The 27,389-nt window shown below is 46.0% G+C and overlaps 5 protein-coding genes across 5 annotated transcripts in view; 2 read left to right on the top strand and 3 right to left on the bottom strand.

The window, feature by feature from the left end:
* LOC307214639 (uncharacterized protein) overlaps positions 1 to 27,389 on the bottom strand; it is a 268,943-nt gene that overhangs the window by 46,943 nt on the left and 194,611 nt on the right. The window lies entirely within an intron of this gene.
* Positions 1 to 27,389, top strand: part of LOC307214709 (uncharacterized protein) — a 159,528-nt gene that overhangs the window by 69,626 nt on the left and 62,513 nt on the right. The gene's annotated exons all lie outside the window — the stretch shown is intronic.
* On the top strand, positions 1,288 to 25,926 carry LOC307213888 (uncharacterized protein). The gene is made up of 2 exons (XM_079972118.1): positions 1,288 to 2,448; positions 24,423 to 25,926. Exons 1-2 carry the CDS (start codon positions 1,510 to 1,512, stop codon positions 25,380 to 25,382), a joined length of 1,899 nt encoding a protein of 632 aa, XP_079828244.1. The 5' UTR covers positions 1,288 to 1,509; the 3' UTR covers positions 25,383 to 25,926.
* LOC307214982 (olfactory receptor 51G2-like) lies at positions 5,738 to 15,381 on the bottom strand. Its single transcript, XM_079974099.1, has 2 exons — positions 14,975 to 15,381; positions 5,738 to 7,295 (listed from the first exon to the last, which is right to left on the bottom strand). The coding sequence occupies exon 2, from the start codon at positions 7,137 to 7,139 to the stop codon at positions 6,204 to 6,206; it is 936 nt and encodes a 311-aa protein (XP_079830225.1). The 5' UTR covers positions 7,140 to 7,295; positions 14,975 to 15,381; the 3' UTR covers positions 5,738 to 6,203.
* Positions 10,362 to 14,901, bottom strand: LOC307214943 (olfactory receptor 51G2-like). Its single transcript, XM_079974050.1, has one exon. The coding sequence runs from the start codon at positions 11,710 to 11,712 to the stop codon at positions 10,705 to 10,707; it is 1,008 nt and encodes a 335-aa protein (XP_079830176.1). The 5' UTR covers positions 11,713 to 14,901; the 3' UTR covers positions 10,362 to 10,704.

The raw sequence follows: 27,389 nt of genomic DNA, 5'->3' as shown, positions 1-27,389 counted from the left end.
CTCTTGTGCCAATTTCAGAGGGCAAAAGACTGGAGGGGTGCCATGCAAACGTTTCAGCAAACCCTGGGCCTGGTGCCCAATAGGCAGTCCTAGAAACTGTAGAAACTGTAGATAAGAGCTGAGCGAACAAAGAGTTACTGTAAATGCATCCCTTGGCATCAGAAGTTGAGGGAACTGAGACTTGTTATATTGGGAAGGGGGGAGTCTAGAGTGAGTCAGTAGAACCATATAATGATAGCATTGGAAGGGATCCCTGAATGCCATATAGTCCAATCATTTCTGCTCACTGCAGGAAATCCAGAGCTGGGGTATCCCTAAGAGCTGGTTGATCATTCACTGCTTGAAGAGCCTGCCAGAAAGGGAGGGAGCCCACCCCAGCGTCGCTCTAGCTAATTTGGAGGGACCAGTAAAAGTCCTCCACAAGAAGTGAGGCTGCTTATATTTTACTTTTCTGCCTCTATTTACTTTTCTTGCAGCATCTCCATCAATTTGACATCATTCACAAACAGAGGGCATCCTCCTGCTCCCCAATTAGATAATTCATCCAATTGTTTGTCTTTTGACATCATTGCATTGGTTTTCACATGGTGTTCCCAGCTGCTTTGGGCTTCCTTTTGGTAAGAAAATTGAATTCAGCTGAATCAGAGAAATGGATGGGGATAGTAGGGTTAGTAGGGAGACCCTGGAATAAAAAGTGTCAATTATTGACACTCATGTTTCTCCCATGGGTTCTAGGTACTTACTTGGAGTTCAGTTTTCTTGGAATGAAGGCCAGCAGAGACTGTGGTGTCTTTACGATACATGGTTGTGAGCGCACACCCCATAAGCATGGAGGAGCTCACTGCATTAATACCACAACAGATTTTGCTCTCCATTAGTCACAGGTTTGGATCCAGCACAGAGCAAGCTGGTCTCTGTGTCTCCAGCTTCTAGCCTACTTCCATGAGTTCAGAGACAATGCACTCCTATTGTTCTCTCCACCTGGCAGCTTTGAGGTGAGGCTCACCCATTAGCCTGGACTGCATCACCTTTTAGTTGTAGCTCCTGCAACCGAGCTCATTCTTTTGAGATGCTGACACTTAAATGGCCAGCTAAGACCATTATCTTACAAATAAATCTGTCTGACCTGTTCAGCAAACTTCTCTTGTCAGATTCTAACCTCACTGGGTACAGGACCCCCAAGAACTGGAAGGTACTTGTGACATCATCCAGACTGACTCCTCTTCAAACTTACAATACTATCTGGGATCTTTCTTTTTTTTCTTTCCCAAAATTTTTATTGATTTTCACAAAATTATAGACACACTAACAACTAAACAAACAAACAAAAATCAAACCTTATTAAAACTAATTTAACTTAACATATTTAACCTAATTACCATTGAATTTCGACCATTCTTCCTGGTACTCCTCCTCCTTCTGGTTACGTATCTGGGATCTTTCTTTGCAGGCTCAAAGACATACCATGGCTGCTGCTCAGTGAAGCCTTTCCCAGGAGCTCAGCATACAATGTTGGCTTCCAACTGGACCCTGCTCCACCCTTCCACCTTCATCCTGGTGGGAATTCCAGGCCTACAGGATGTTCAGATCTGGATCTCCATCCCCTTCTGCTGTCTCTACATCCTCACCCTCCTTGGGAATTGTCTCCTCCTGGTAGTTGTCAAGAGAGAGCCGAGCCTCCATGAGCCCATGTACTTATTCCTCTGCATGCTGGCAGGTGCCGACCTGGTGGTCACCACCACAATTGTGCCCAAGATCTTGAGCATTTTCTGGTTTGGCCATGGAAGCATCCATATAAATGGCTGCCTGGCCCAAATCTTCTTGCTCCACTCCTTCTCAACCATGGAATCTGGGTTCATCTTGGCCATGGCCTTTGACCGCTACATGGCCATTTGCAAGCCCTTGAGACATGCGGCAGTCCTAACCAATGATGTGGTTGCCAAGATGGGACTGGCCATCGTGCTACGGGGGGCCATCCTCCTGAGCCCGCACCCTTTCCTCCTGAAATGGCTCCCGTATTGCAGAGGCAACGTCATCTTGCACACGTACTGTGAGTTCATGGCTCTGATGAAACTGACCTGTGTGGACACGGGGGCAGAGAGGGCCTACAGTCTCCTGGTTGCTTTTCTAACTGGGGGGCTGGACTTGGTGTTGATCATCGTGTCTTACATCCTCATTTTCCAGGCTGTCTTCCAGCTCCCTTCCAAGGAAGCACGGGTCAAATCTCTTGGCACCTGCGGCTCTCACGCCTGTGTCATCCTGGTCTTCTACACTCCAGTGTTTTTCTCCTTCTTAACCCACCGGTTTGGTCACGTGGCTGCCCATGTCCACATTCTGGTAGCAAATATATACCTGCTCCTTCCACCCATGATGAACCCCATTATTTATGGAGTAAGGACCAAGAGAATCCAGCAGGGTCTCTTCAAGATCTTCTGTGTCAAAACCAGATAAAAGGCCAGGAACTTGGAGCATCTCTTTGAGTTCAGCTGCATCCACTTGTGGAAAACCACAGGACAAGAGAGGGCTCTTCATTCTCTGCTTCCTGGTTTCCCCCAGGCATCTGGCTGGACACTGTGAGAACAGGCTGAGAACTGGATTGGCCATTGGCCTAATCCAGGAGTCTCTTCTTAGATTCTCATCCACCTATGCTCAACTTGTAAAGAGGTGTAAATAAAGCAGTATATCACACAACACCAGTGAGCCTCTAATGTTTCCAAAAGAACAGGAGTGCAATGGCTTATCCACACTCAGTTTTTGGCCCTCTCTTTCCAGGCAGAGCTTTAATGCTCTGTGTCCGAACATGTTTTCTCCACCCTGCAAAAGCCTGCTCTTTAAAGCTGAATTCTAGATTTTGGAGTGCCCCCCCCCAAAAAAAAAAAATTAGAGGCAGTTTTGGCACCAACTCTTAGGTCATTTCTGCACCATGTACAGGCATATTTGCTTTTCCTGGGATTTTTGTAGATCGAGAGTGGAATGGGAATAGACAGCCTTGCGATGGTAATAATGGTTTAGTTGCTCATTATTTTTAACTGACTTTGTAATTTATGCTGCTTATATGAGTGTGCGTATTTCAGTTTGTGTATATTTCAGAGTCAGAGGGAGGGAGGAACTTCCCATTGGCGTTCAAAATGCTGTGGACGCCGGAAGGAGAATTAGACTAGCCAACTGCCCTCCTTGCGGAGAGCTGTGCATTTGTGATCACAACATGATGCTGTAATAAAAAGACTATAAATCTATCAACTGCTTGTTAATTCTTATCTGTGAAGATACTGAAGGGAGGGGAGGACTCTCCACACGTGACACAAGGAGGCAAATGTCCGGTGGCAGCAGCTGAGCATAAGAACATAAGAAGAGCCTGTGCTGGGTAAGGCCAGTGGCGCATCTACTCCAGCCTCCTGTTCTTACAGTGGCCAACCAGATGCCCCTTATGGGTAACTTGTAAGCAGGATTCGAGCATAAGAGCAACTCTCCCCTCCTGTGGTTTCCAGCAGCTGGGATTCAGAAGCATTCAACTGTGGAGGCAGAGCTTAGTCATCGGGGCTAATAGCCATTGATAGCCCTCTCTTCTAGGAATGTGTCTAATTCTCTTTTAAAGCCATCTAGGTTGGTGGCCATTCCTGCCTCCTGTGGGAGGGAGTTCCATAGTTTGACTGTGCACTGCACAGACTTTATCTGTCCTGAATCTTCCAACATTTAGCTTCATTGAAGTGAGGCATCTAATCATAAGCCTGCATTTTTATCAAGCTTATATTTTGATCAGGGCCTGTATTTTAAAATGAGCTTAAAGATTTTCAAATGTTCATGCCAGGCAGAAGAGCAGCTGCCTAAGAACCTTGGCAAAATGTTTTTCCTCCTAGACAAGGGGGCCCCCTGATTTATAGCAGAAAACAATTCTCAAAGTCGTAAAAAGGGAATTACAGGCTGACAGCCAAGGTTACACTGACCCTACATATTACAGAAGATAAAAAAAGAGATAAACATAATTAAGAGTGGGTAAATAGTAAAATAAAACCATGTGCCTCCCATTAAACTTGAGCCATATTTTCCTAAGGTTCAAAGGTCAAGAGCAATGGAAAAGCATCTAGCTGGCGGAAAGGAAGAGAGTATTTTGGGAAGTCTTTTTCTAAAGTTGTTTCTTTCTTAAACTGAGATCCTTTTAAGATTTCTTTTCCTTTTAAAAGGTTATTTATGTTATGTATTAAATATATTGGCTTAAATGTAATTATGCAAAGGAATTAGAAGCTAAGAAATGTTAAATCCTTATGCTAGATTCTTATTTCATATAGTTGGAAGAGATCACAGGGGCCATCAGCCACCAGCCTAGCCCCCCTTGCCAAGCAGGAAACATCATTAGATCACACATATGGTTGTCAGGCCTTTGTTTAAAAGACCTTCAAGGAAGGAGATCTTTCAATGATGATCCTTGACATCTGTTTAAGATAAAAATTGGAGATTAAACCATTTGTTTTGGAGGGCAATAGGGCGAGGTGAGCTGGTAATTAAGGTTCCTTGTTGAGACACATGTAAGATATATTACTACTTATTTGTCATTTATAGATAGAAGAATATATATCTTTTTGTTTCCCATAAAAGGACAAGAGGAAATGGGTGTATCTTTTGTGATTGGTTCTAGCAAACAGCCAATAGGAATTTCAACCAGGCTGATTGGACAGAGGCAGCCACAGGAGGAGCAAGGGGGCTGGATTAAGGAAATATAAGTGCTGGCCAGAATGGCAGGAGGCCAGGCCAGAGCTTGGTAACCATATACCACTGTGCCTCATATTTATTTGTCTGACAAATAAATTATTATTTTAATTTCTCTATTGCTGCGTTGAATATTTCAGAAGGAGCGTCTCCACCCCCATCATTCTGCCCGGACACTGAGGTCCAGTGCTGAGGGCCTTCTGGCTGTTCCCTCACTGCGAGAAGCCATGTTACAGGGAACCAGGCAGAGGGCCTTCTTGGTAGTGGCACCCGTCCTGTGGAACGCCCTCCCTTCAGATGTCAAAGAGAACAACCACCACCAGACTTTTAGAAGACATCTGAAGGCAGCCCTCTTCAGGGAAGCTTTTAATGTTTAATAGGTTTTGTATTTTAATATTCTGTTGGAAGCTGCCCAGAGTGGCTGGGGAAACTCAGCCAGATGGGTGGGGTATAAATAATAAATTATTACTACTACTACTACTACTACTACTACTACTTCATTGGATCTCCACGATTGCTCGGTGTTAGAAGAGAGGGAGAAAAACTTTCCTCTGTGCCATGCATAATTTTATAAACTAAGATTATGTTGTCTCTTGCTCACTTTTTCTCTAAACTCAAAAGCCTCAAATGCTGCAACCTTTCCTCAAAGGAAAGCACACCTGGGCTCAATATTGCACCCAGTGGATACGGATGAAGAAATAGGAAGGGCCACAAAACACAAGATCACATCTGAAACAATTTTCATTGTTTACTGAGGCAAAGCATGTAACGCAAATGCAATGATAAAGTGGATGTAGCCAACAAGGAACAAGGTAAAAAGCAAATACATGGATGGTGAATAAAATGATTGGCATCCGTCTGTCCCAGGAGACAATGGAGGAGTGTGCCTTTGAAGGTGAAGTCAAACGGTTGGAAGATTGCAGCAGCTGCTGTGGCTGCAGAGACTGATTCAGGAGGGACATGTTGTGTTGCAGGTGGGGAAGATGAAGGTGTCTGGTTGTGCTGCTGCAGATGCACCAAACTTAACAAGGAATCGGGTAGAAATTTATTTTTTATTTATTAAATTTGTACTCCACCCCTCATCCAAAGATCACAAGGCGCTTCACATTAAAATACAAAATGAGAACACAAAATATAATAATAAAACCAAACCAAACCAATAACACAATTCCTAAGAAATAAATGGGTATTTTAGATTCTAAAGCCTTAGGACAGGGACTGCCTTATTAGTGGTCTTTGTAAGACACTCTGGGAGGTCTTTTTAAATCTTAAGACACCTGTATTTCAGACACCTGCTGCTCTCTCCATCTACCCAGGACATGGATCAAGACCTCACCAGGAACATAAGATGAGCCTTGCTGGGCCACAGCTGTCCTCATCTGACCCAGAGTTCCCAACCATCACCTCTGAAACTGTTGCAGAGTGGCTCCCCACCACCACCCCTTTCCCAGCAAATTTCAGAAAAGCAGAGCAGGTTCTAAGAATGAGGAGCTGGTCCTTCACTTGGAGAATATCTGGATTATCCTGGCCCGAATCTGCTTTGTTTTCACACTGTACACAACTGGGTTCATTAGGGGTGGCACCAGCAGGTAAACATACCCCATGAAAATGCGTATGAGGAGAGGGGAATCCTTCCCGAACCTGTGAATCACAGACAAGCCAATCATGGGCATGTAGAAGAGCAAGACGGCGCAGATGTGGGAGACGCAAGTGTTGAGGGCCTTGAGGCGCTCCTCCCGCGAGGCGATGCTCAGGACCGTCTTGAGGATCATGATGTAAGACAGCAGGATCAGGAGCGAGTCCACGCCCACCGTGGAGACGATGACGAACATCCCGTAGATGCTGTTGACCGTGATGTCTGAGCAGGCCAGCTTCATCACCTCTTGGTGCAGGCAGAAAGAGTGGAAGAGGACATTGGCCCGGCAGTACTGATGCCTCCTGAGAAGGAAGGGCAGTGGGAAAATCAGGGCCACACCTCTGAACACGAAGGCCAGCCCCATCTTGCTTATCCTTGGCACAGTTAAGATGGAGGCGTATCTCAGAGGGTTCCGGATGGCCACGAGGCGGTCAAAAGCCATGGCCAAGAGAATGGAGGATTCTATGAAGGACAGTGAGTGGATGAAGAACAGCTGAGTGAAACAGGCATCCAGGCTGACTCTTCTAGCGTTGAACCAAAAGATGCCCAGGATGGTAGGCATGGTGGAGAGGGATAAGCCTAGGTCTGTCATGGCCAGCATGGAGAGGAAAATGTACATGGGCTCATGGAGGCTTTGGTCTGTTTTGATAATGAACAGAATAATGGCATTTCCCATGATGGAAATGATGTACATGGAGCAGAATGGGATGGAAATCCAGATGTGACTGGATTCCATGCCAGGGAACCCAGTAAGCCAGACCATTGGTGGCTTGGGCTTGGTGCTGTTTTGGAGATCCATGATGTGGTCTGGTAGGTTCTTCCAGGAGCATCAGCCTCTTGGGTGCAAGTAAGGAAAATGTATCCTACTACCAACCAACATTGGTTAGGGCATGAAGAATATCCAAGGAGTTCCTTACAACTTTTTGTCCTTTCCTGTCTTCTGGAGATGGGACCCCTGAGAGGAAAAAGGCAGAAAAATGGTAGTAACTTGATAGCACAGCTGCCTGAAAGCTGTGGGGGCTGGTAGGGCTTAGGGAAGTAGGTGTTGCCAGAGCCAACAACAAGCAGAGCCACCTCATTCTACTTTTGTCCCCATCTTCTTCATCCCTGTTGAATTCTACAAGGGGCAACAGGGATGCTAAGGCAGAGGAAGCTGACAGCCAGAGGAATCTCATGGACTGGTTGTATGAAAGAAGGCAGGGTGAGGCTGGATGGCCATTCCAGCATTGCAGGAGGTTGGGATAGATGACCAACAAAACTGTACTCTACTATTCTGTGGTTCAAATAATGAGACTACAGTGAGAGTTTTCTTTTTGCAGGGAATATTTTGATTTTGTTGTGGATAGAAAAGAGTACTGTCTACTTCCAAATGCCAGTACAAAATCCAATTCAACTGTCTAGAAGTGAGCTTATGTAAAAGCTAGAATTGGGCTCATTGTAGAAGAAAGAGGAGTTGTGCAAGTGACTTTTGAGGGGCAGCAAAGAGGAGGTAGGAGTTCCTCAGCACCCTAAGTGAATGCCCTCTAGAGATCTTATCTTTCCCCAAAGCTCTCTCCATGCTGAGCACCCAGAAATGCCATCTCAAGCCCTCTCTCTTCTTGCTGCCTGCCTCCCTTCCCAAAGGTAGAGGCTGGATAGTTGTGCAACCAAGTCCTCAAATAATTTATTTATTTTATTCTATTTATTTCACAAATTTATCCATTTGTAAAACAAAACGAGACAAAACCTCAAAGCGAAAACAGAACAGTAAAAGCAAGAGAGAGAAAATACAGCCCTACATTAAAACAAACAAAAGGTAAAAATCAAAACAGATTAAAAAATACCTCAACTTTCTAATCATCTGGGTAGGCATTTAAAGTTGTGAGATGTTGTAACTGAATACGCAAGGTGGGCAGAAAGAATCCGGAAAAAATCCGGAAAAAGCCTTATGATGGCAAGGGTACCAAATCTACAGTTCTAGGATTGTAACACAGCCATTGTGATGGATAGCCATTGATATCCTAACTACCCTCTGTGAAATATATATATATATATATATATATATATATATATATATATATACACACACACACACACACACACACACACACACACACACACACATATACACACACACACACACACACACATATATATATATATATATATATATATATATGTCTGGTAGCACCTTAGAGGCCAACTAAGTTTGTTCTTGGTATGAGCTTTCGTGTGCTTTTGTCTAATTCCCCTTTTAAAGCCATCCATGATAGGGGCCATCGCTGCCTCCTGTGGCATTGATTTTGCATTGTGTGAAGAAGAATGTAGTCTGTCCCGAATCTACAGCTGCTCTTGATTTGCTCTATTGGCAGTGCCATGGCTGTAGCTCAGCAGTAGGTGAAAAGATCCCCAGCAGTAGCAGCAGCTAGACCAGGCAGAGACCTGTGCCTGACTCTGTATAGGGCAGCCTCTTCTCTGCTTGGACCAGCTTCCCTCTCTCTGCAGATGGCTCCATCGCTTTCCTCTTTCAAGTACCTTTTCAAGACCCAGCTCCTCTACACACCTTTCTGGACCACCTTAGCCCTCCTCGCTTCACCTCACCTTCCTTTCTCCATCCCACTCTTTGCTTGTTCAACTCTGGCTTCTTCCCCCAACTACCTGCATCTGATGCAGACCAAAGTCTCTGTGCAGGAACCAGATCACACTCTGGACTAGTGCTGTAGATATCAGTGTCAAATCATACCAGAAGGTAAAAAGCACCTGCTGGATCAGGCCAACGGGCCATCTGGCCCAGCATCTCCTTTTCACAGTGGGCAACTAGATGCCACAAGGAGAAACCCACAAGCAGGATTCAAGCGCAAGAGCACTGTCTCCCCACCTGCAGTTTCCAGAAGCATTACCGTCTATGACTGGGCAGGCAGAGCACCCTCGGTTGTTGTCCTCTCCTCCTCCATGAATTTCTTCAATCTTCTTTTAAAGCCATCCACATGGGTGGCCATCACTGCCTCCTGGGGGAGCGAGTTTCATGGTTTAACTATGTGCTGCAAGAAGAAACTGTTTCTTGTATCTGTCCTGAATGTGGTACCATTATGGAGAAAATGGCTGGTAGGCATGGAAGAACCAATGGCTCATCTGCTGGTTTGCTGCCCAAACAGACCTCTTCCCACACAGAAGCATGCATTCACACCCTGAAAACCAGGTGGTCCAGCACACCCTAATCTATCTAGAAGACAGGTCCTGGGGGCTTCAGAACCCTAGAAATCATGAGTGAGAGAGTGATTGTGTTGCAGAGCCTGTAGTCCACAGAGCAATCAAATGGCCTTTATGGTTCTTCCCAGGCTGCCACCTCTGAGGCCTCTTGTCCCTGCGGGAGGAGGAAGCTCTGCCAGCTTTGAGCCTCCCAGCAGGTACCTGCTTGTAATTGCCTCCCTCTGCTGACTCCGCTGGGAGATGGATGTGCCAGAGGCACCATTTAAAGTAATGCTTCCCAAAGTGGGTGGAACTGCACCCTGGGTGGGGGGTATTGAGAGGCAGGAGAGCACTAGAGGTGAGAACGCCTATCAGACTTTGGGGGGGAGGAAATCACTGGATCGAGCTCATCAATTTTGTTGAATCAATTAAACTAATTAATTCATTAAACTAACTAGTTTTAATTGGATTTTGAATAAGTGTGCAATAATGGTTACTGTTTTGAATTTTATTGTGCCGCTACCTTCCTTGGTGGGTTGTGCAAACCCCTATTCCGAATAATGCTTTTTATAGGGTAGGGTAGGGGGTGCTGGGGATGAGTATGGGACCACACTGTGGTCAGTGGTCCAAAGTTTGGTTTAGAGGGTGGAACAGCAGAAGAGAGTTTTGCGGCACCTTCAAGACTAACCGACTAATCATGGCAGAAACTTTTGTGGACTGAAGTCCACCGCATACAATACATTTGAAGTGGACTCTGGTCAATGAAATTTTTATCCCATGTTAAATTTGTTGGACTTGCTATATGGAGCTATGCAGCATTTTGTGATTGCAGCAATTCCACAAACAAACAGTAGAAAATTGGTTAAAAACTTTATTAGCACTGAAACAAGACCTTCCATTTCCTTACTGGACATGGATTGCTTCTGTGTAAAGAAAAGGCAATTTCTATGGCACAAATCTGCATTTTACATAGAGATTTCACCTGGCAGAAGATGGAACTTGCTCTCAAGGATGCTGTTTTGCTATTGTGTGTTGAAGTCATGGCCAAATGGAATGTGCATTGTTTTAGGCTGGGAGTAGATACAAAAAGGGGAGTAAGTTGAGATGGGAGATTTGAGCTATTGGGAAGAGCAATGGATCCCTCATAGAGCTGGCCTCCCTTCTGATTCTGCAGCAGAGCAGGTGGACAAGGGTCTTCAGCCTTCCCAATGGACCCTTTGGGCCAAAAAGAGTTTTGCAGATATCCTTTGGCGCACCTCTTTCATTTTGACACAGTAGAGCACGGGGTTGAGCAAAGGTGGGGCCAGGAAGTGGACATAGGACAACAGAACGTGGAGGAAGGGTGGGGTGTGGAGCTTGAGGCGGCTGATCAAGGACAATGCCAACATGGGGGTGTAGAACAGCAGGACCACGGAGATGTGGCAGGCACAGGTGTTGAGAGCTTTGTGGCGCTCATCCAGCGAGGTGATGGCCACAATGGTCTTCAAGATCCAGATGTAAGACAAGACAATGAGCAGTGGGTCCAGCCCCATAGTGGAGAAGACCACTAAGAGCCCGTAGATGCCATCCCTGCTGGACTTGTGGCAGGCCAGCTTCATCACATCCGGGTGCAGGCAGTATGAGTGAGAAAGGGCGTTAATATGGTGGCAGTAAGTCAACCTCCTGAGAAGAAAGGGGATTGGCACATGCAAGGCCACACCCCGGAGGCCAATGGCCAAGCCAATGTGGACCAGCCTGGAGCTGGTCAAAATGGAGGTGTACCTCAAAGGGTAGCAGATGGCCACAAAGCGGTCAAAGGCCATGGCCAAGAGCACAGAGGACTCCATGATGGAGAACGTGTGGATGAAGAAGAGCTGGGAGAGGCAAGCGTCCAGACTGATCTCCCTTGATCCAAGGAGGAAGACCCGGAGCATTGTGGGCAGGAGGGCTGTGGCCAAGGCCAAGTCACAGGCAGCTAGCAGGCCAAGGAAGATGTACATGGGGGAATGGAGGGCTGTTTCCGTGATTATGACAAAGAGGATGGCCCCATTCCCAAGAACGGACAGCAGGTAGGCTGTGCCCACGGGGAAAGCCAGCCAATATGGGGTGGATTCCAGTCCAGGGAAACCCATCAGGAGAAAGAGAAGCCCAGGGAGGGCTGTATCATTAGGATGGTGAAGAATGGTGTGGTTACTCATCGTTGATGGAGGGTCTTGCAGCTCCATTCTCTAGAAAAGGATGCGAGAAACGAGAAGTGAAGCAATTGTGCATTTGAATGATTATTCTTAAAGTCATCACACGAGTAATCACTTTTGCTCTTACATGGAGAATTTTAACCACAACAGTACAATGTCTGTGAACAATATATGTCTTGCAAAAGCAGTAATACACGGCCAATGCAGCAGCCTCGCCACCACCTCACCGCCCAAATCCCATTTCTAAGGTTTCTCAGGAGCCAGTGAGCTGCGCTTTGTCTCAGCTGGGCAATGTTGGTTGCAACAAACGACAATTTAATGTCAACAGGTGACTGAGTTTGAGGTGCCTCATCAAGACCACCCAATGCAAAGCTGTGCAAAAGGAATGAAACTAAGACTGCAGAGAAGAACATGAGAAGAGCCGGCAGGATCAGGCCAGTGGCCGACCAGATGTCTCAGTGGGAAACGCACAAGCAGGACTCAGGCACAAGAGCAAGTCCCGCCCAGCAAGTGAGATTCAGAAGCGTCTACTACCTCCAGTTGTGGATTATGCAGATCTCTTTTTTCATTCCAAAATTCTTATTGTTATTTTTTATTTATTAGTCACTCACTACAAAAAAAAATCATCTAAGTGACTAGGTCAATACATTGCATGCTCAAGAGGATGAAGTGCATGACAAAATTAAGCACTTAATTGTAGGTAATATAATTATTAATACTTACATAACTAAACTCACATTTGCTGTCCTGTTTGGGGTTTTTTTTGTTTCTACATTATGTAAATCGATCATGAAGATGATGTGGACATTCATTCTCAATTATTTTGCACGGAAATAAATGTTGATCTTCACTAAACAGAGATGGTATTATAGCATTCAGGATCTGATTTCGTACTTTCTTTAAAAGTTGGTAGACCATAATCAATAGTTAATTGATTTATGTCACTGGTAACTAACATACGGAATGTATAGCCAGTACTGTAATAACTGCACATTGGATTGGAGCATCAGTTGGGTTGTGACTTTCCCATGCAGTTGATGGAAGTAAGAAGGTTTGGAACATCATCCCTGTGCAGTTATTGGGGAGCAAGTCCCATTATACTCCATGGGACTGACTTTTTGGAGTGATGGTGTATTTGATGATACCTCTCCTTTCAATACTAATCCCAAAGTTTATCCTCTCTCAATTTTTCATTCCTTTCTTTCTTCTCAAGCCCCCCTTTTTATGTTTTACTTGTGATGCCACGTACTCTTGGTAGCATTATACTTTGCTGCACTAAATGGGTGTTGCTAAATTGCAAAATCTTAAAATAGTAATAATAAATCAGGTGGTTTCAATGTGTCTGCAGTCCAAAAAGCTCTACTGGAGAGCATTTCTTCTCCCTAGGATCCCTGATCATCACCATTATCTGCAAGCACCTAAGAGTGAGACTAAAATGCAAATGTTCATCAAATGCCCCTGGCTGTGGTTTCTTGTGGCCACAACTGTTGTCATTTGCCTAGCCAAAACTAACCACAACGTTTTCTTAACAGATCACTATCCAACCTTCTCTTAGCCAGAATAACTCCTGCTGCCTAATGCAGAACAAAGCAATAACAGAAGAGAGAGTAAACCCTGTCTAAAAATCAATACAAATTGTTATGTGCCTGGTTAAGTGCACTTTTCATTGTTGTTGCACAAATTCCAAAAGTGTCAAGTTCAAGCTGGGTGGGTATTTAGAGATCCTTCTTTTGCAGCTGCAGATTGAATCCGAACTGGGTCAGCAAGGAAGAACCTATGCAGCCCACGCCTTGGACAGTGGCAGACTTTGGCCTCTCAGGTTTCATTTGCAACCTGTGCAACACTAAAAAATTCCCCCGCTGCCCCTGCCTTTTGCACTCCATCCTACAGCATTGTTGTGGCACCCTCTGCAGCAATGACCAGTACAGACACAATGGTCACGCGAACCTAAGACAACCTCTGCCTTGGGTTCTTTTTGAAGAAGAGAAGCATCAGGAGCATGTGATGTAGATTGGGCTCTGTATTCCATCTTTTGCTTTGCATTTGAATCACCTGACAAGCATTATACAGAAGGGAAGGGAAGCATTGATTCAAAACTCTAAATAACTTCCCTTTGTCTCACACTGCACCTGCCTTGCTCTTCACTTTGGCTGCTTCGCAGTTTGCAGTTCCTTTTCATTTCATGCCCTACAGTGGGAAGAAGGAACTGTTCTGCCTTCCGTTCCCTGGAATAATTCCAGTGCCTCATTCCTGGGGGGAAAAAAGGGGGGGGGGGAAAGCTTTTTAACTAACAGCTCACTCTTGCGTTTTGTGCCCTCCCCATTGCTATTTATTCAGGGAACATTCACCCAGCGCAATGCTCAGCTGCATGACCGCCATGCCATGCCACACTCTCTCTTCTTGGGCAATGGCTGTTTGCTGCCATTTGCTCCTGCTGCTGTGCTGCATTTTCCCAGAACCCTAGAATTGTGGGGTTGGAAGGGACTCCAGGGGTCATCTAATCCAACCCCCTGCGATACAGGAATCTCCCCCCCCCCCGCAACATGGGGCTCAAACCCACAACCCTGAGATTAAGAGTCTGATGCTCTACCGACTGAGCTATCCCAGGGACAGATAGGATGGTTATCATAACACCTCTCAGTCTCTTTTCCAGGCTAAACATACCCAGCTTCCTCAAATGAAGGCTCTTACATTCTTTAAGGGAGGTTGCCAGCAATCCGGCTGTGCAGGAAGAGATTTCCTGGTGCAGCTCTGCCTGCTCCCTCTCCATAACAAGTGATGATGGCAAAAGGCTTCCCAGATGCAAAATAAATATATTTCATTGAACAAATAATACACTCCAGAGCTGTGCTGTAGCTGCACATGCCAGGCTGTGGGCTGGGTGGCAGGGAGGGAATTTGCACCTGCTTTCCCCACCCTGGAGCCCCAACGGAGCCGTAGTCTGAAACGCCAAGCCGGCAGGAGTGGGGAGGCTGGGGAAGGTTGTTATGTACAAACCCAAATGGCACCAAGGAAAAGCAGCTGGTGCCCCTTGTTCCTTCCCAGGGCAAGGCATGTAGAATCATAGAATGAATTCGTTTATTATTTAGGCATTGCATAAAATTTAAGCACTACCAAACCATGACCAAATGAAACTATAACCTGATCAATAAAACTAATAATAACCTAAAAACAGAATAAAGCACACATCAACATTCTACGTTTCTGGACAGGCTTGTCTAAAGACATTTCTGGACAGGCTTGTCTACCCAGCTTCGGAAGGCACCAAAAAGAGCACATTGAAGTCACCTACCTCTGACAAGACCTCCCACCTGTCTCCAATTCTGTGCTACCTGCAGCTTCCAGATATTTAGAAATAGAGGTAGAGAAGGGAAGCTGCTTGATTGCTCTGAACCTCTTCGTTCATCCTGCTGCTATTTTGTTGGGCAAGATTAAGACCAGCAGCACCCGAAGCACCCTCACCAGGAAATAAGTTCCCCCGAACTCCTTGGGAACTTCTCCATCCTAAGGGAGCATGTTCAGAATGGGGCAAGACACCTCCTCCTCATCAGGGATCCTTTTCCCTGAGAAGTAAGCCAGCCTCCTGTGTTTTCAGGCCAGATTATCAGAGAGAAACACAAGAACAGTCTCACATTAGCCTATGAAACAGCTGCGGGAGCCTGCAGGAAAAGATGCACAAAAGCAGAATAACTAACCGGATTAATTGCAGGGAACTTGCAGGTCACTTGCATCTGCAGTGCAGACACCAGGGCCTGGAGTTGCCCTCAGGACTTTGAAAGCCAGGGCCCCAAATCCTCCTCATTGTTTTCAGGTGACACATTTTTGAAGATTACCACTCCCTTGTGCAGGCAGGAGAAACCCAACCCTAATCTCAATGGCTCCCTTTGAGCAAAGTCCCTGTCACTCCAATTATATCAGACGCTCCTTTGTGCTAACCAGTTGGGTCCACCACCTGGCACCTTCCTTCTGGTGCTTCCAGCCCTCCTATGAATGAAGGTGACAAACACTGCCAGATCAGAACATAAGAAGCACCTCCAGAGTCCTGGGAAATGTGGGGGGAGGCTTCATTCCTTTTATGGCCCCTCGAGTTTTAGAGCTTGATCACCCATTGCTAATCATGATGCAAACTGACAGCAAAGGAGCGAAACCTGCTTCCCTGAATTTTGAGCAAGTAAAGAACATTCAGGGCATGGCAGTTTTGCAAAATGCATTCATCTAGGGTTCAGGGAACATGGATCTGTTCATTCCAGGTGATGCCTACAATAAAAATCCTGCAAATCTTTTGATTCTGTAATGCGAGGCTCAAGCAAAACATCTCCAGCAGAATAATGTTATGAGTTTGTGGGGGGCTAGATTCCCCTAAATACCTGGGTGCCAGGTCCTCCCCATGATTCCTGGATTTAGTAGTAGTAGTAGTAATTTTATTCATACCCCGCCAATCAAGGGTTGATTTTGTTGTTGTTTAGTCGTTTAGTCGTGTCCAACTCTTTGTGACCCCATGGACAAGAGCACGCCAGGCCCTCCTGTCTTCCACTGCCTCCCGCAGTTTGGTCAAACTCATGCTGGTAACTTCGACAACACTATCCAACCATCTCGTCCTCTGTCGTCCCCTTCTCCTTGTGCCCTCCATCTTTCCCAACATCAGGGTCTTTTCCAGGGAGTCTTCTCTTCTCATGAGGTGGCCAAAGTATTGGAGCCTCAGCTTCACGATCTGTCCTTCCAGTGAGCACTCAGGGCTCATTTCCTTAAGAATGGAGAGGTTTGATCTTCTTGCAGTCCATGGGACTCTCAAGAGTCTCCTCCAGCACCAGAATTCAAAAGCATCAATTCTTCGGCGACCAGCCTTCTTTATGGTCCAGCTCTCACTTCCATACATCACTACTGGGAAAGCCATAGCTTTAACTATACGGACCTTTGTTGGCAAGGTGATGTCTCTGCTTTTTAAGATGCTCTCTAGGTTTGTCGTTGCTTTTCTCCCAAAAAGCAGGTGTCTTTTAATTTTGTGACTGCTGTTGATTAAACTTTGCCAAACACAGAAACCCCCTGGATTTAGTTATGCTACCAAGGCAAACCAGCTCTGGGAGCTAGCTAGATGGGCCATTAGCAGGGGACAAAGGCCAGTGATGGCCCATCAAGAAAACCATTGGTGGGCAAGACTGCCTGGAAAGGGAGTGTGGCACCCCTTCTATGCTGGGTGCCAGTGGGCAGAGGCAAAGGCCAGGTTTGGGGTTTCACCTTTGGATGATGTAGCCTGGGGGAGGTCTTTGGAGTCAGTTAGTAGCAAGGTAGCTCAGTAGAGCCCCTTCATGGATCACTGCCTTGCCGTGGCGAAGGGGCTTGAAGAACTCAGAGAAGCTATGAACTATGCCGAGCAGGGCACCCAAGATGAACAGGTCATAGTGGAGAGTTTTGACCAAACGTGATCCACCTGGAGGAGGAACCGGCAAGCCACTCCAGTATCCCTGCCAAGAAAACTCCATGGACAAAGACAACAGGCATATAAAAGTTATGACGCTGGAAGATGAGCCCCTCAGGTCGGAAGACGTCCAACATGCTACTGGGGAAGAGCGGAGGACAAGTACAAGTAGATCCAGAGCTGATGAAGCGGCTGGGCTAAAGCCGAAAGGACGTTCAGTTGCGGATATGCCTGGAAGCGAAAGGAAAGTCCAATGCTGTAAAGAAAAATATTGCATAGGAACCTGGAATGTAAGAACCATGAACCTGGGTAAGTTGGATGTGGTCAAAAATGAGATGGCAAGAATAAATATTGACATCCTGGGCATCAGTGAGCTAAAATGGACGGGAATGGGCGAATTCAGTTTGGATGACCATCATATCTACTACTGTGGGCAAGAAACCCACAAAAGAAATGGAGTGGCCCTCATAGTCAACAAAAGAGTTGCAAAAGCAGTACTGGGTTGCAATTTCAAAAATGATAGAATGATCTCGATACGAATCCAAGGCAGACCTTTTAACATAACAGTAATCCAAGTTTATGCACCAACTACTGGTGCGGAAGAAACTGAAATTGACCAATTCTATGAAGACTTACAACACCTTATAGAAGTGACACCAAAGAAGGATGTTCTTCTCATTATAGGAGATTGGAATGCTAAAGTAGGGAACCAAGAGATAAAAGGAACAACTGGCAAGTTTGGCCTTGGAGAGCAAAATGAAGCAGGGCAAAGGCTAATAGAGTTCTGTCAAGAGAACAAGCTGGTCATCACAAACACACTTTTCCAACAACACAAGAGACGACTCTACACATGGACATCACCAGATGGGCAGCATCGAAATCAGATTGATTATATTCTCTGCAGCCAAAGATGGAGAAGCTCTATACAGTCAGCAAAAACAGGACCTGGAGCTGACTGTGGCTCAGATCATCAGCTTCTTATAGCAAAATTCAAGCTTAAACTGAAGAAAGTAGGAAAAACCACTGAGCCGGTAAGATACAATCTAAATCAAATCCCTTATGAATACACAGTGGAAGTGAGGAACAGGTTTAAGGATTTAGATCTGCTGGACAGAGTGCCTGAAGAACTATGGATGGAGGCTCGCAACATTATACAGGAGGCAGCAACGAAAACCATCCCAATGAAAAGGAAATGCAAGAAAGCAAAGTGGCTGTCCAACGAGGCCTTACAAATAGCGGGGGAGAGAAGGCAAGCAAAATGCGAGGGAGATAGAGAAAGATACAGGAAATTGAATGCAGATTTCCAAAAAATAGCAAGGAGAGATAAGAAGGCCTTCTTAAATGAGCAATGCAAAGAAATAGAGGAAAACAACAGAATGGGAAGAACCAGAGATCTGTTCAAGAAAATTGGAGATATGAAAGGAACATTTCGTTCAAAGATGACCATAATAAAGGACAAAAGTGGTAAGGACCTAACAGAAGCAGAAGACATCAAGAAGAGGTGGCAAGAATACACAGAGGAATTATACCAGAAAGAAACGGATGTCTCATATACCCCAGGTAGTGTGGTTGCTGACCTTGAGCCAGACATCCTGGAGAGTGAAGTCAAATGGGCCTTAGAAAGCACTGCAAATAACAAGGCCAGTGGAAGTGATGGTATTCCAGCTGAACTATTTAAAATTTTAAAAGATGATGCTGTTAAGGTGCTACACTCAATATGCCAGCAAGTTTGGAAAACTCAGCAGTGGCCAGAGGATTGGAGAAGATCAGTCTACATCCCAATCCCAAAGAAGGGCAGTGCCAAAGAATGCTCCAACTACCGTACAATTTCACTCATTTCACATGCTAGCAAGGTTATGCTTAAAATTCTACAAGGAAGGCTCAAGCAGTATGTGGACCGAGAACTCCCAGAAGTGCAAGCTGGATTTAGAAGAGGCAGAGGAACCAGAGACCAAATGCAAACATGCGCTGGATTATGGAGAAAGCTAGAGAGTTCCAGAAAGACATCTACTTCTGCTTCATTTATGCAAAAGCTTTTGACTGTGTCGACCACAGCAAACTATGGCAAGCTCTTAAAGAAATGGGAGTGCCTGATCACCTCATCTGTCTCCTGAGAAATCTCTATGTGGGACAAGAAGCTACAGTTAGAACTGGATATGGAACAACTGATTGGTTCAAAATTGGGAAAGGAGTACGACAAGGCTGTATATTGTCTCCCTGCTTATTTAACTTATATGCAGAATTCATCATGCGAAAGGCTGGGCTGGATGAATCCGAAGCCGGAATTAAGATTGCCGGAAGAAATATCAACAACCTCAGATATGCAGACGACACAACATTGATGGCAGAAAGTGAGGAGGAATTAAAGAACCTTTTATTGAGGGTGAAAGAGGAGAGTGCAAAATATGGTCTGAAGCTCAACATCAAAAAAACGAAGATCATGGCCACTGGTCCCATCACCTCCTGGCAAATAGAAGGAGAAGAAATGGAGGCAGTGAGAGATTTTACTTTCTTGGGCTCCATGATCAATGCAGATGGTGACAGCAGCCACGAAATTAAGAGACGCCTGCTTCTTGGGAGGAAAGCAATGACAAACCTAGACAGCATCTTAAAAAGTAGAGACATCACCTTGCCAGCAAAGGTCCGTATAGTAAAAGCTATGGTTTTCCCAGTAGTGATGTATGGAAGTGAGAGCTGGACCATAAAGAAGGCAGATCGCCGAAGAATTGATTCTTTTGAATTATGGTGCTGGAGGAGACTCTTGAGAGTCCCATGGACTGCAAGAAGAACAAACCGATCCATTCTTACGGAAATCAGCCCTGAGTGCTCACTGGAAGGACAGATCGTGAAGCTGAGGCTCCAATACTTTGGCCACCTCATGAGAAGAGAAGACTCCCTGGAGAAGACCCTGCTGTTGGGAAAGATGGAGGGCACAAGGAGAAGGGGGTGACAGAGGACGAGATGGTTGGATAGTGTTTTCGAGGTTACCAGCATGAGTCTGACCAAGCTGCGGGGGGCAGTGGAGGACAGGAGTGCCTGGCGTTCTCTGGTCCATGGGGTCACGAAGAGTCGGACACGACTAAACGACTAAACAACAACAACAGCTCAGTAGAGAAGGAGAAGGAGGGGCAGAACTTCAAGTGAGCTGGGAATGACAAACTGAAACCAAAAGACACAGAGGGTGGCTTTTTGCTGTCCTTTGAATCCAATGCTGCCCTTATGGGGGAAACCAGACCCTCATAGGATGGCTCTGCAATCTCTCCATTTAGGTGCAGGTTGCATATATGTGTAAATAAAACCATGTATCATAAAGACACCACATTCTCCACAGTGCCTCATTGTCCCAAAAGGGAACACAGACCCTAGTAGGCGGGCATGCAATGTCTGGAATCTTGCTTTTGTGGAGATGGGGTGGCGTGTAACAATATTATGAATTTGAGAGTCTCCCCGTCCACTCCCAGCCAGGGTTTCCCTCTGAATCTTCTCCACCCCCTCAAACTTACCTTTTCCATTCACTGTCTGAGACAGTTTCTGACTACTACCCCAGTGCAATGTCTCCACAGAAAGGAAAGATTAAGAAGAGGGAGGCTTCATAGACGGGAAAGGCACCTGTAGCTCAGTGATAGAGCACCCGATTTGCATGCAGAAGGTTCAATCCCTGGTGGCTGGTTGGGAATGTCCCTTGCCTGAAATGTGGGAGATTGGCTGCCAGTCACTGTAGAAAACGTTGAGCTCAATGGTCTGAGTCAGTAGAAGGCTTCTTCCTGTGTTCCATTTCTCCTTTCACTGTGGTTCCTTTGTAGGTGAACCACTTCTTCTCCCAGTCTAGTCATATACATTTCACTGTTTAGAAACAATGGCAGGAGGATCAGCTGCAACCTGAGATCCCAGGGCCCTGCATCTACCCAAGATGCCTTATATGCGGCGAGACATGGGAGCCTTCAGGTCTGGGCTCAACCCATCCTAGGCAGCTGCCCATCCCCTCCCTCAGCTGTGGTTAAATTTACAAGGGAACCTCATGGAAGCCCTTCTCGCCCATGCCTTGCTACAGACTCTTGGGGGGGCAGATGGCATGGTGGTGGGAGAAGAAGCCCCTTTTATTCATCCACGACTAGGCTAAGCCAGCCTCTTTGTTTCCTGCCATCTGTCACTTCCAGTGACATCCAGTAGCCCGGCTGGGAGATGAGGAGGGCTCCAGCCTGACACCCAGAAAACATTAACCCTTTGGAGCTCGGCTGCCTTGCAATTGATAGTGGTCCAAGTTCCTTTGGTTACTCATCTGGTCCACAAACAACCTGACCCAGAGCACCCACCTAACAGTGGGCGGGAGAACGCTCAAATGTCACAGATTCATTGACGGATGGGCCACAAACAGGTTGCAGAATCTCAGAGTTGGAAGGGACCCCAAAGGGCATCCAGTCCAATCCCCTGCAATTCAGAAATATCAACTAAAGGTCACACAGACTAAGGGTGGAACCAGTGATGAGAAACACCATAGACCCGTAAGGACCCTCAAGGCAGTGCTGGACTACAACTCCCATCATCTGTGACCATTGGCCATGCTGGCTATTGGGGCTGCTGCACTCAGGTCCAGCTTGCAAGCCCTCCCTAGGCATCTGGATGGCCTCTGCAAGAAAAGGATGTGGGGTTAGATGGGCTTTGGCCTGATCCAACAGCACGTCATCTTCTTATGTTATATTCTTACACTATTGGGACTTGAGTTCTGCAACATTTGGAGAGCATCCATGTCACAGACAGCAGATTTTTTTAAAGAGTTAAGTAGAATAAGATTCAATCAGGAACTTTAAGAGAATGCCTTTACTTTATTAGGAAAAACTAAGTTTCACTATAGTGTGTGGGGGCTTTTGATTTACACAGAGCTCTTTGTCTTACTGGCTGTTAAGAGAGAGAGAATGTGGGAAACCTAGTGGTAAGTCTCATTCTAAGACTGAGAATGGAAAAAATAATTGCAGACAAATTAAGCTGAACTCTGCCTTGCGAAGAAAATCACAAGCTGCAGAGTGGTGTCCTGAGGGACCGAGAAACAGTGGAGGTTCTTTCTTTGGAAATACTTTTTTTAAAAATCCAGTTGGTATCAAACCTCAGTTATTGATCCGAATGCCCGCCAGAATGTTCTTCAGGTCCAAATGGCTCTGCTGTTCATTCCTCAAGGCCACTCCTTGGCACGACGCCAGCCACAAGCTAGACTTGCACCCGCTCTGGGGATTCTCCTTAAGGAATTCCCCAGATCCAATAAAACCTCACTACTTCAAAAGCAACGGGACGCAGGTGGCGCTGTGGGTTAAAGCCTCAGCGCCTAGGGCTTGCCGATCGAAAGGTCGGCGGTTCGAATCCCTGCGGCGGGGTGCGCTCCCGCTGCTCGGTCCCAGTGCCTGCCAACCTAGCAGTTCGAAAGCACCTCCGGGTGCAAGTAGATAAATAGGGACCGCTTACCAGCGGGAAGGTAAACGGCGTTTCCGTGTGCGGCTCTGGCTCGCCAGAGCAGCGATGTCACGCTGGCCACGTGACCCGGAAGTGTCTCCGGACAGCGCTGGCCCCTGGCCTCTTAAGTGAGATGGGCGCACAACCCCAGAGTCTGGCAAGACTGGCCCGTACGGGCAGGGGTACCTTTACCTTTACCTTTACTTCAAAAGCTGCCTAGCACAAGGCTTGCATGACGGCAGTGACAGACCGCTACAGAACAATAGGAAGGAGATTCACACATTGCCAGAGCCCCAGAGTGATCGGAAGGATAGCTGGAATATTCCTTACAGGACTGAGAGACTCTGTTCGACACATGACAAATTTCCCAACATGCCTGTGGGCTCTCTCGGTTTGAAGGCTGACTACTCTTTAGCAAAGTGCACAGTGGTGATGTCTGGAGAAACTTTTCTACTTACATCCCAAAAGGCAGTTAAGGAGGGAATGGGGTAGGGGGAATACCAGAGTTTGTTAAGCCAGACACCTGCTGGAAGATTCAGGACAGATAAAAGAATGGACTTTTTTCATGCAGCACAGAGCCAAACTATGGAACTCGCTCGCTCAGGAGGGAGTCACCAACTTGGATGGCTTTAAAGGAGGATGAGATAAAACCATGGAGGAGGAGAGGGCTACTAGCCAGGATGGCTCTGCTCTGCCTCAAAGTCGGAGGTAGCAATGCTTCCAAATAGCAGTTGCTGGAAACCTCAAGAGGGTGGAGAGGTCTTGTGTTCAAATTCTGCTTGGGAGTTTCCCACTAGGGCATCTGGTTGGCAGCTGTGAGAACAGGATGCTGGACTAGATGGACCACTGGCCTGATCCAGCAAGCTCTCCGTATGTTCTTTGGCTCACTGTTACATGGGAAATCCACCTCTTGCAGGTTTTAAAACTGTTATTAGCAGTTGTAAAAGGCCTGATTCAGATCAGGACTGTGATGCTGGGGGAAATCTAGCACCAGATGGGTCCTGAAGAGTCAAGATTATGACAATCAATGGCTTTCAAGATGTTTTTTGCTCATGCATCCCTGCTCACTATGGGGGCAAGGATGCTGGGCTGGAACCTCCTTTGGTCTGATTCAGTAGGGCTCTTCTCCTTCTAGAATCAATGAATAATTGAAACAGAGAACTGTAGAGTTGGGAGTAGCCCCAAGGTCATCTAGTTCAACTTCCTGCAAGGCAGGAATGACAGCTAAAGAATCCATGGCAAGTGGCCATCCAACCGCTGCTTAAAAGCCTCCAAGGGAGGAGAGTCCATAACCTTCTGGGGGAGTCCATTCCACTGTTGAACAGCTCTTACTATGAGAAAGTTCTTCCTAATTTTTAGTTGGAATCTTCTTTCTTGTCATTTGACTACATTGATTCAGATCCTACTTACTGAAGCAGCAGAAAACAAGCTTGCTCCATTTTCCATATGACAGCCTTTGAGATATTTAAGATGGCTACACCACAGAATCATAGAATTGTAGAGTTGTAAGGGATGACTAGGGTTATCTAGTCCATCCCCCTGCAATACAGGAATATGCAGGTGGCCCATAAGGGGAATAAACCCACGGCTTTGGCATTATCAGAGTGGCTGGGGAAACTCAGCCAGATGGGTGGGGTATAAATGAATTATTATTATTATTATTATTATTATTATTATTATTATTATTATTAGCAGCCGCAGCACCACCACACTCTAAACAACTGACCTAACTCATTTCTCAGTGTCTTTAATGCCATTATGTTCTTCATGGATTGATGGTCTGCTGCTAGATTATGTACTGCAATGGATTTATAATTGCTGCTTTTTTTTCTAACATAAAATAAAATCTCCAGTCTGTAACTAGATCCCTTCCTGATCCCAGATAATGCCCACTCTGAGCAACAGCAGTGACTTCAGTCCACCAACCTTCATGCTGATGGGATTCCCTGGGCTGGAGATGTATCACCACTGGATCTCGGTCCCATTCTGCACTATCTACCTCATGGCCCTTTTAGGTAACAGCACCATCCTCTTTGTCATCAAGACCAACCCAAGCCTTCACCAACCCATGTATGTTCTCCTTTCCATGTTGGCCATCACCGACTTGGGCTTGTCCATCTCCACCTTACCGACGGTGCTGGGGCTCTTCTGGTTCAATGTGAGGGAGATTGACTTTAATGCCTGTGCCACACAACTCTTCTTTATTCACACCTTCTCTTTCATGGAGTCCTCAGTGCTGTTGGCCATGGCCTTTGACCGCTACATTGCTATCTGCAACCCACTGAGATACAGCAGCATCTTGACAAATTCAGCGTTGGTCAAGATTGGCCTGGCCATTGCCGCAAGGAGTTCAGGCATTGTGCTGCCAACACCGTGGCTACTCAGGATGTACAAGTACCCCAGGGGCACCCTGCTGCTCTCCCACTCCTTTTGCTTACACCAGGATGTGCTGAAGCTCTCTTGCTCTGACTCAAGAGTAAGCAGTGTCTATGGTTTGTGTGTTGTCCTTTGCACTTTGGTGATAGACTCTCTGCTCATCCTGTTGTCGTATATGAAGATCATTAAGACCATCACAGTCATTGCCTCCAGGGAGGAGCGGCTCAAGGCTTTCGACACATGTGTCTCCCACATCTGTGTTGTCTTGATCTTCTTCATTCCCGTGATTGGGGTGTCAATGATACACCGATTTGGGAGGCACATTTCCCCCGTTGCTCATATCCTCATGGCCAATGTCTACCTCCTCATCCCACCAGTCCTCAATCCCATAGTGTACAGTGTGAAAACTCAGCCCATTCAGAAGGGCATCCTGATGGCATTTGGTAAGAAAAGGACCATCCACTAGGAATGGATTTGGATACTCCAGGTTTCCACTGAGAATTCTTCAACTATGTTGCTTTATGGTTCATTTACTTGTTCATTGTTTTGGTTCTGAATTTCTACCCCACTTTCTGGCTCCTGTCCCTACAGTGCTATACAGCCCAAAATACAAACAACAGTTTAAAAATACATGCACTGGATGTTCTGGGAAGGAAATAGAAATGTTTTACTTTGCTGCTGGATTAGATATTAAAAGCTTTGTAAATTCTGAAGCATGGAAAAATCCTGCTTTGGGAGGTGCTCGTGTGGGAGGGGAATGAATTTTGGGGGGGAATTAAAGTTTACACTACGTGCTTTCTCATCAAGTTTTATTTTACTGCTTTAACAACATAAAACACATAGTTCATAATTTAGTATATAAAATTGTACTTATTTATGAAATTGACAGAGCAATCCTGCCCAACTTACTCTGTTAGTTGTAAGTGCCTTTGAGGATTTTTCTACAAACAGGCAGTGTATAAATTTTATGAAAGAAAGACATTTCCATATGAAAATAATGTGGCATTCCATTGGTTGGGAGCTGGGCATGTTTAGCCTGGAGAAGAGGAGGTTAAGGGGTGATATGATAGCCATGTTCAAATATATAAAAGGATGTCACATAGAGGAGGGAGAAAGGTTGTTTTCTGCTGCTCCAGAGAAGCGGACACGGAGCAATGGTTCCAAACTACAAGAAAAAAGATTCCACCTAAACATTAGGAAGAACTTCCTGACAGTAAGAGCTGTTTGACAGTGGAATTTGCTGCCAAGGAGTGTGGTGGAGTCTCCTTCTTTGGAGGTCTTTAAGCAGAGGCTTGACAACCATATGTCAGGAGTGCTCTGATGGTGTTTCCTGCTTGGCAGGGGGTTGGACTCGATGGCCCTTGTGGTCTCTTCCAACTCTATGATTCTATGAAGGAGTCTCAAAGCGGCTAACATTCTCCTTTCCCTTCCTCTGTGAGGTGAGTGGGGCTGAGAGACTTCAAAGAAGTGTGACTAGTCGGTCACCTTAAATCCAGTGGGACTTACTGCCGAGTGGTTATCTATAGGATTGCACTGCAAAATAAATAAAACATGTTCAGACTACATGGCACAAATATTTTAAATGTACTGGTAGCTACAATGGCAACAACTAGCTGACCCCCAGCCACTTGTCCACAGATGGAGGTCTTGCAAAATTTACCTGGCTCCTAGGAATTTGTCCCAGGCTTCACAGTGAATGAGCTTCGCTATTTAGCAGCTCCCAGGGGCAGCTTCTGCTGAATGCAAGCGCTTCTCAGGAGAGGTGCAAAGGGACATATAAAGAAGGCTCTTCTGTTGTGATAGTGTTGCAGGCATGAGCCCATGTCCCTAGGCTAGGGGATGGTTGTCTTCTTATGACAGAGCTTCAGAAAGCTGGAAGAAGGCACCCAAAGCCCACCTGAACCAACCTGCTTTGAATCCTCCAACCGAAGGTCATTTTGGTGAGTTGTGTTTCGTTTATACTGTGCCATTATAGATAAGTAAATGGAAGGCAGTTAGGCAGGGAGAGAGGGAGAGAGAGAAAAAAAAGACCTGCTCAAACCCCTAATAAGTTCAAAGAATCATACAATTGTAGTTAAAAGGGGCCCCAAGGGCCTCTGCAATGAGGTTGTAGCAGCCTTTGCCAACCTGATGCCCTCCAGATGTTTCAGACTACAACTTTAAAAAGCTGTGCTGATTGAGGTTGATAGAAGTTGTGGTCCAAAATTTTGGCAGTACAGAAATTGTCAAAAGCTGGTTTGTTAATTTTTTTTTAGAAGGGAAGGCTTAGATGTTATGCAGAGATGCTTCATCCTATATGAAGGAATAAGATGCTGAGGTTTGCAGTTGGCAGCCTTCTTGCTAAAGCGCAGTGAAACACAAATAGGGAGAGGCCTTGGGCAGTTGGGTGGAGAATGAAGGTGCCATTACCTCAACCTTAGGTAAAGGTAAAGGTACCCCTGCCCGTACGGGCCAGTCTTGCCAGACTCTAGGG

Source organism: Podarcis cretensis (genome assembly GCF_951804945.1).
Source record: "Podarcis cretensis genome assembly, chromosome: 4".
NCBI classification, from domain to species: domain Eukaryota; kingdom Metazoa; phylum Chordata; class Lepidosauria; order Squamata; family Lacertidae; genus Podarcis; species Podarcis cretensis.
This window is presented reverse-complemented; position numbering and strand designations above follow the sequence as displayed.

What these genes read in the sequence shown, in the direction of transcription:
- LOC307213888 (XM_079972118.1), top strand. Translation starts at nt 1,510, where the DNA reads ATGTTGGCTTCCAACTGGACCCTGCTCCACCCTTCCACCTTCATCCTG. An exon ending in TCTTCTGTGTCAAAACCAGA is followed by an intron (nt 2,449 to 24,422) that starts TAAAAGGCCAGG and finishes TCCTGATCCCAG; the next exon opens with ATAATGCCCACTCTGAGCAA.
- LOC307214943 (XM_079974050.1), bottom strand. Translation starts at nt 11,712, where the DNA reads ATGGAGCTGCAAGACCCTCCATCAACGATGAGTAACCACACCATTCTT.
- LOC307214982 (XM_079974099.1), bottom strand. Translation starts at nt 7,139, where the DNA reads ATGGATCTCCAAAACAGCACCAAGCCCAAGCCACCAATGGTCTGGCTT.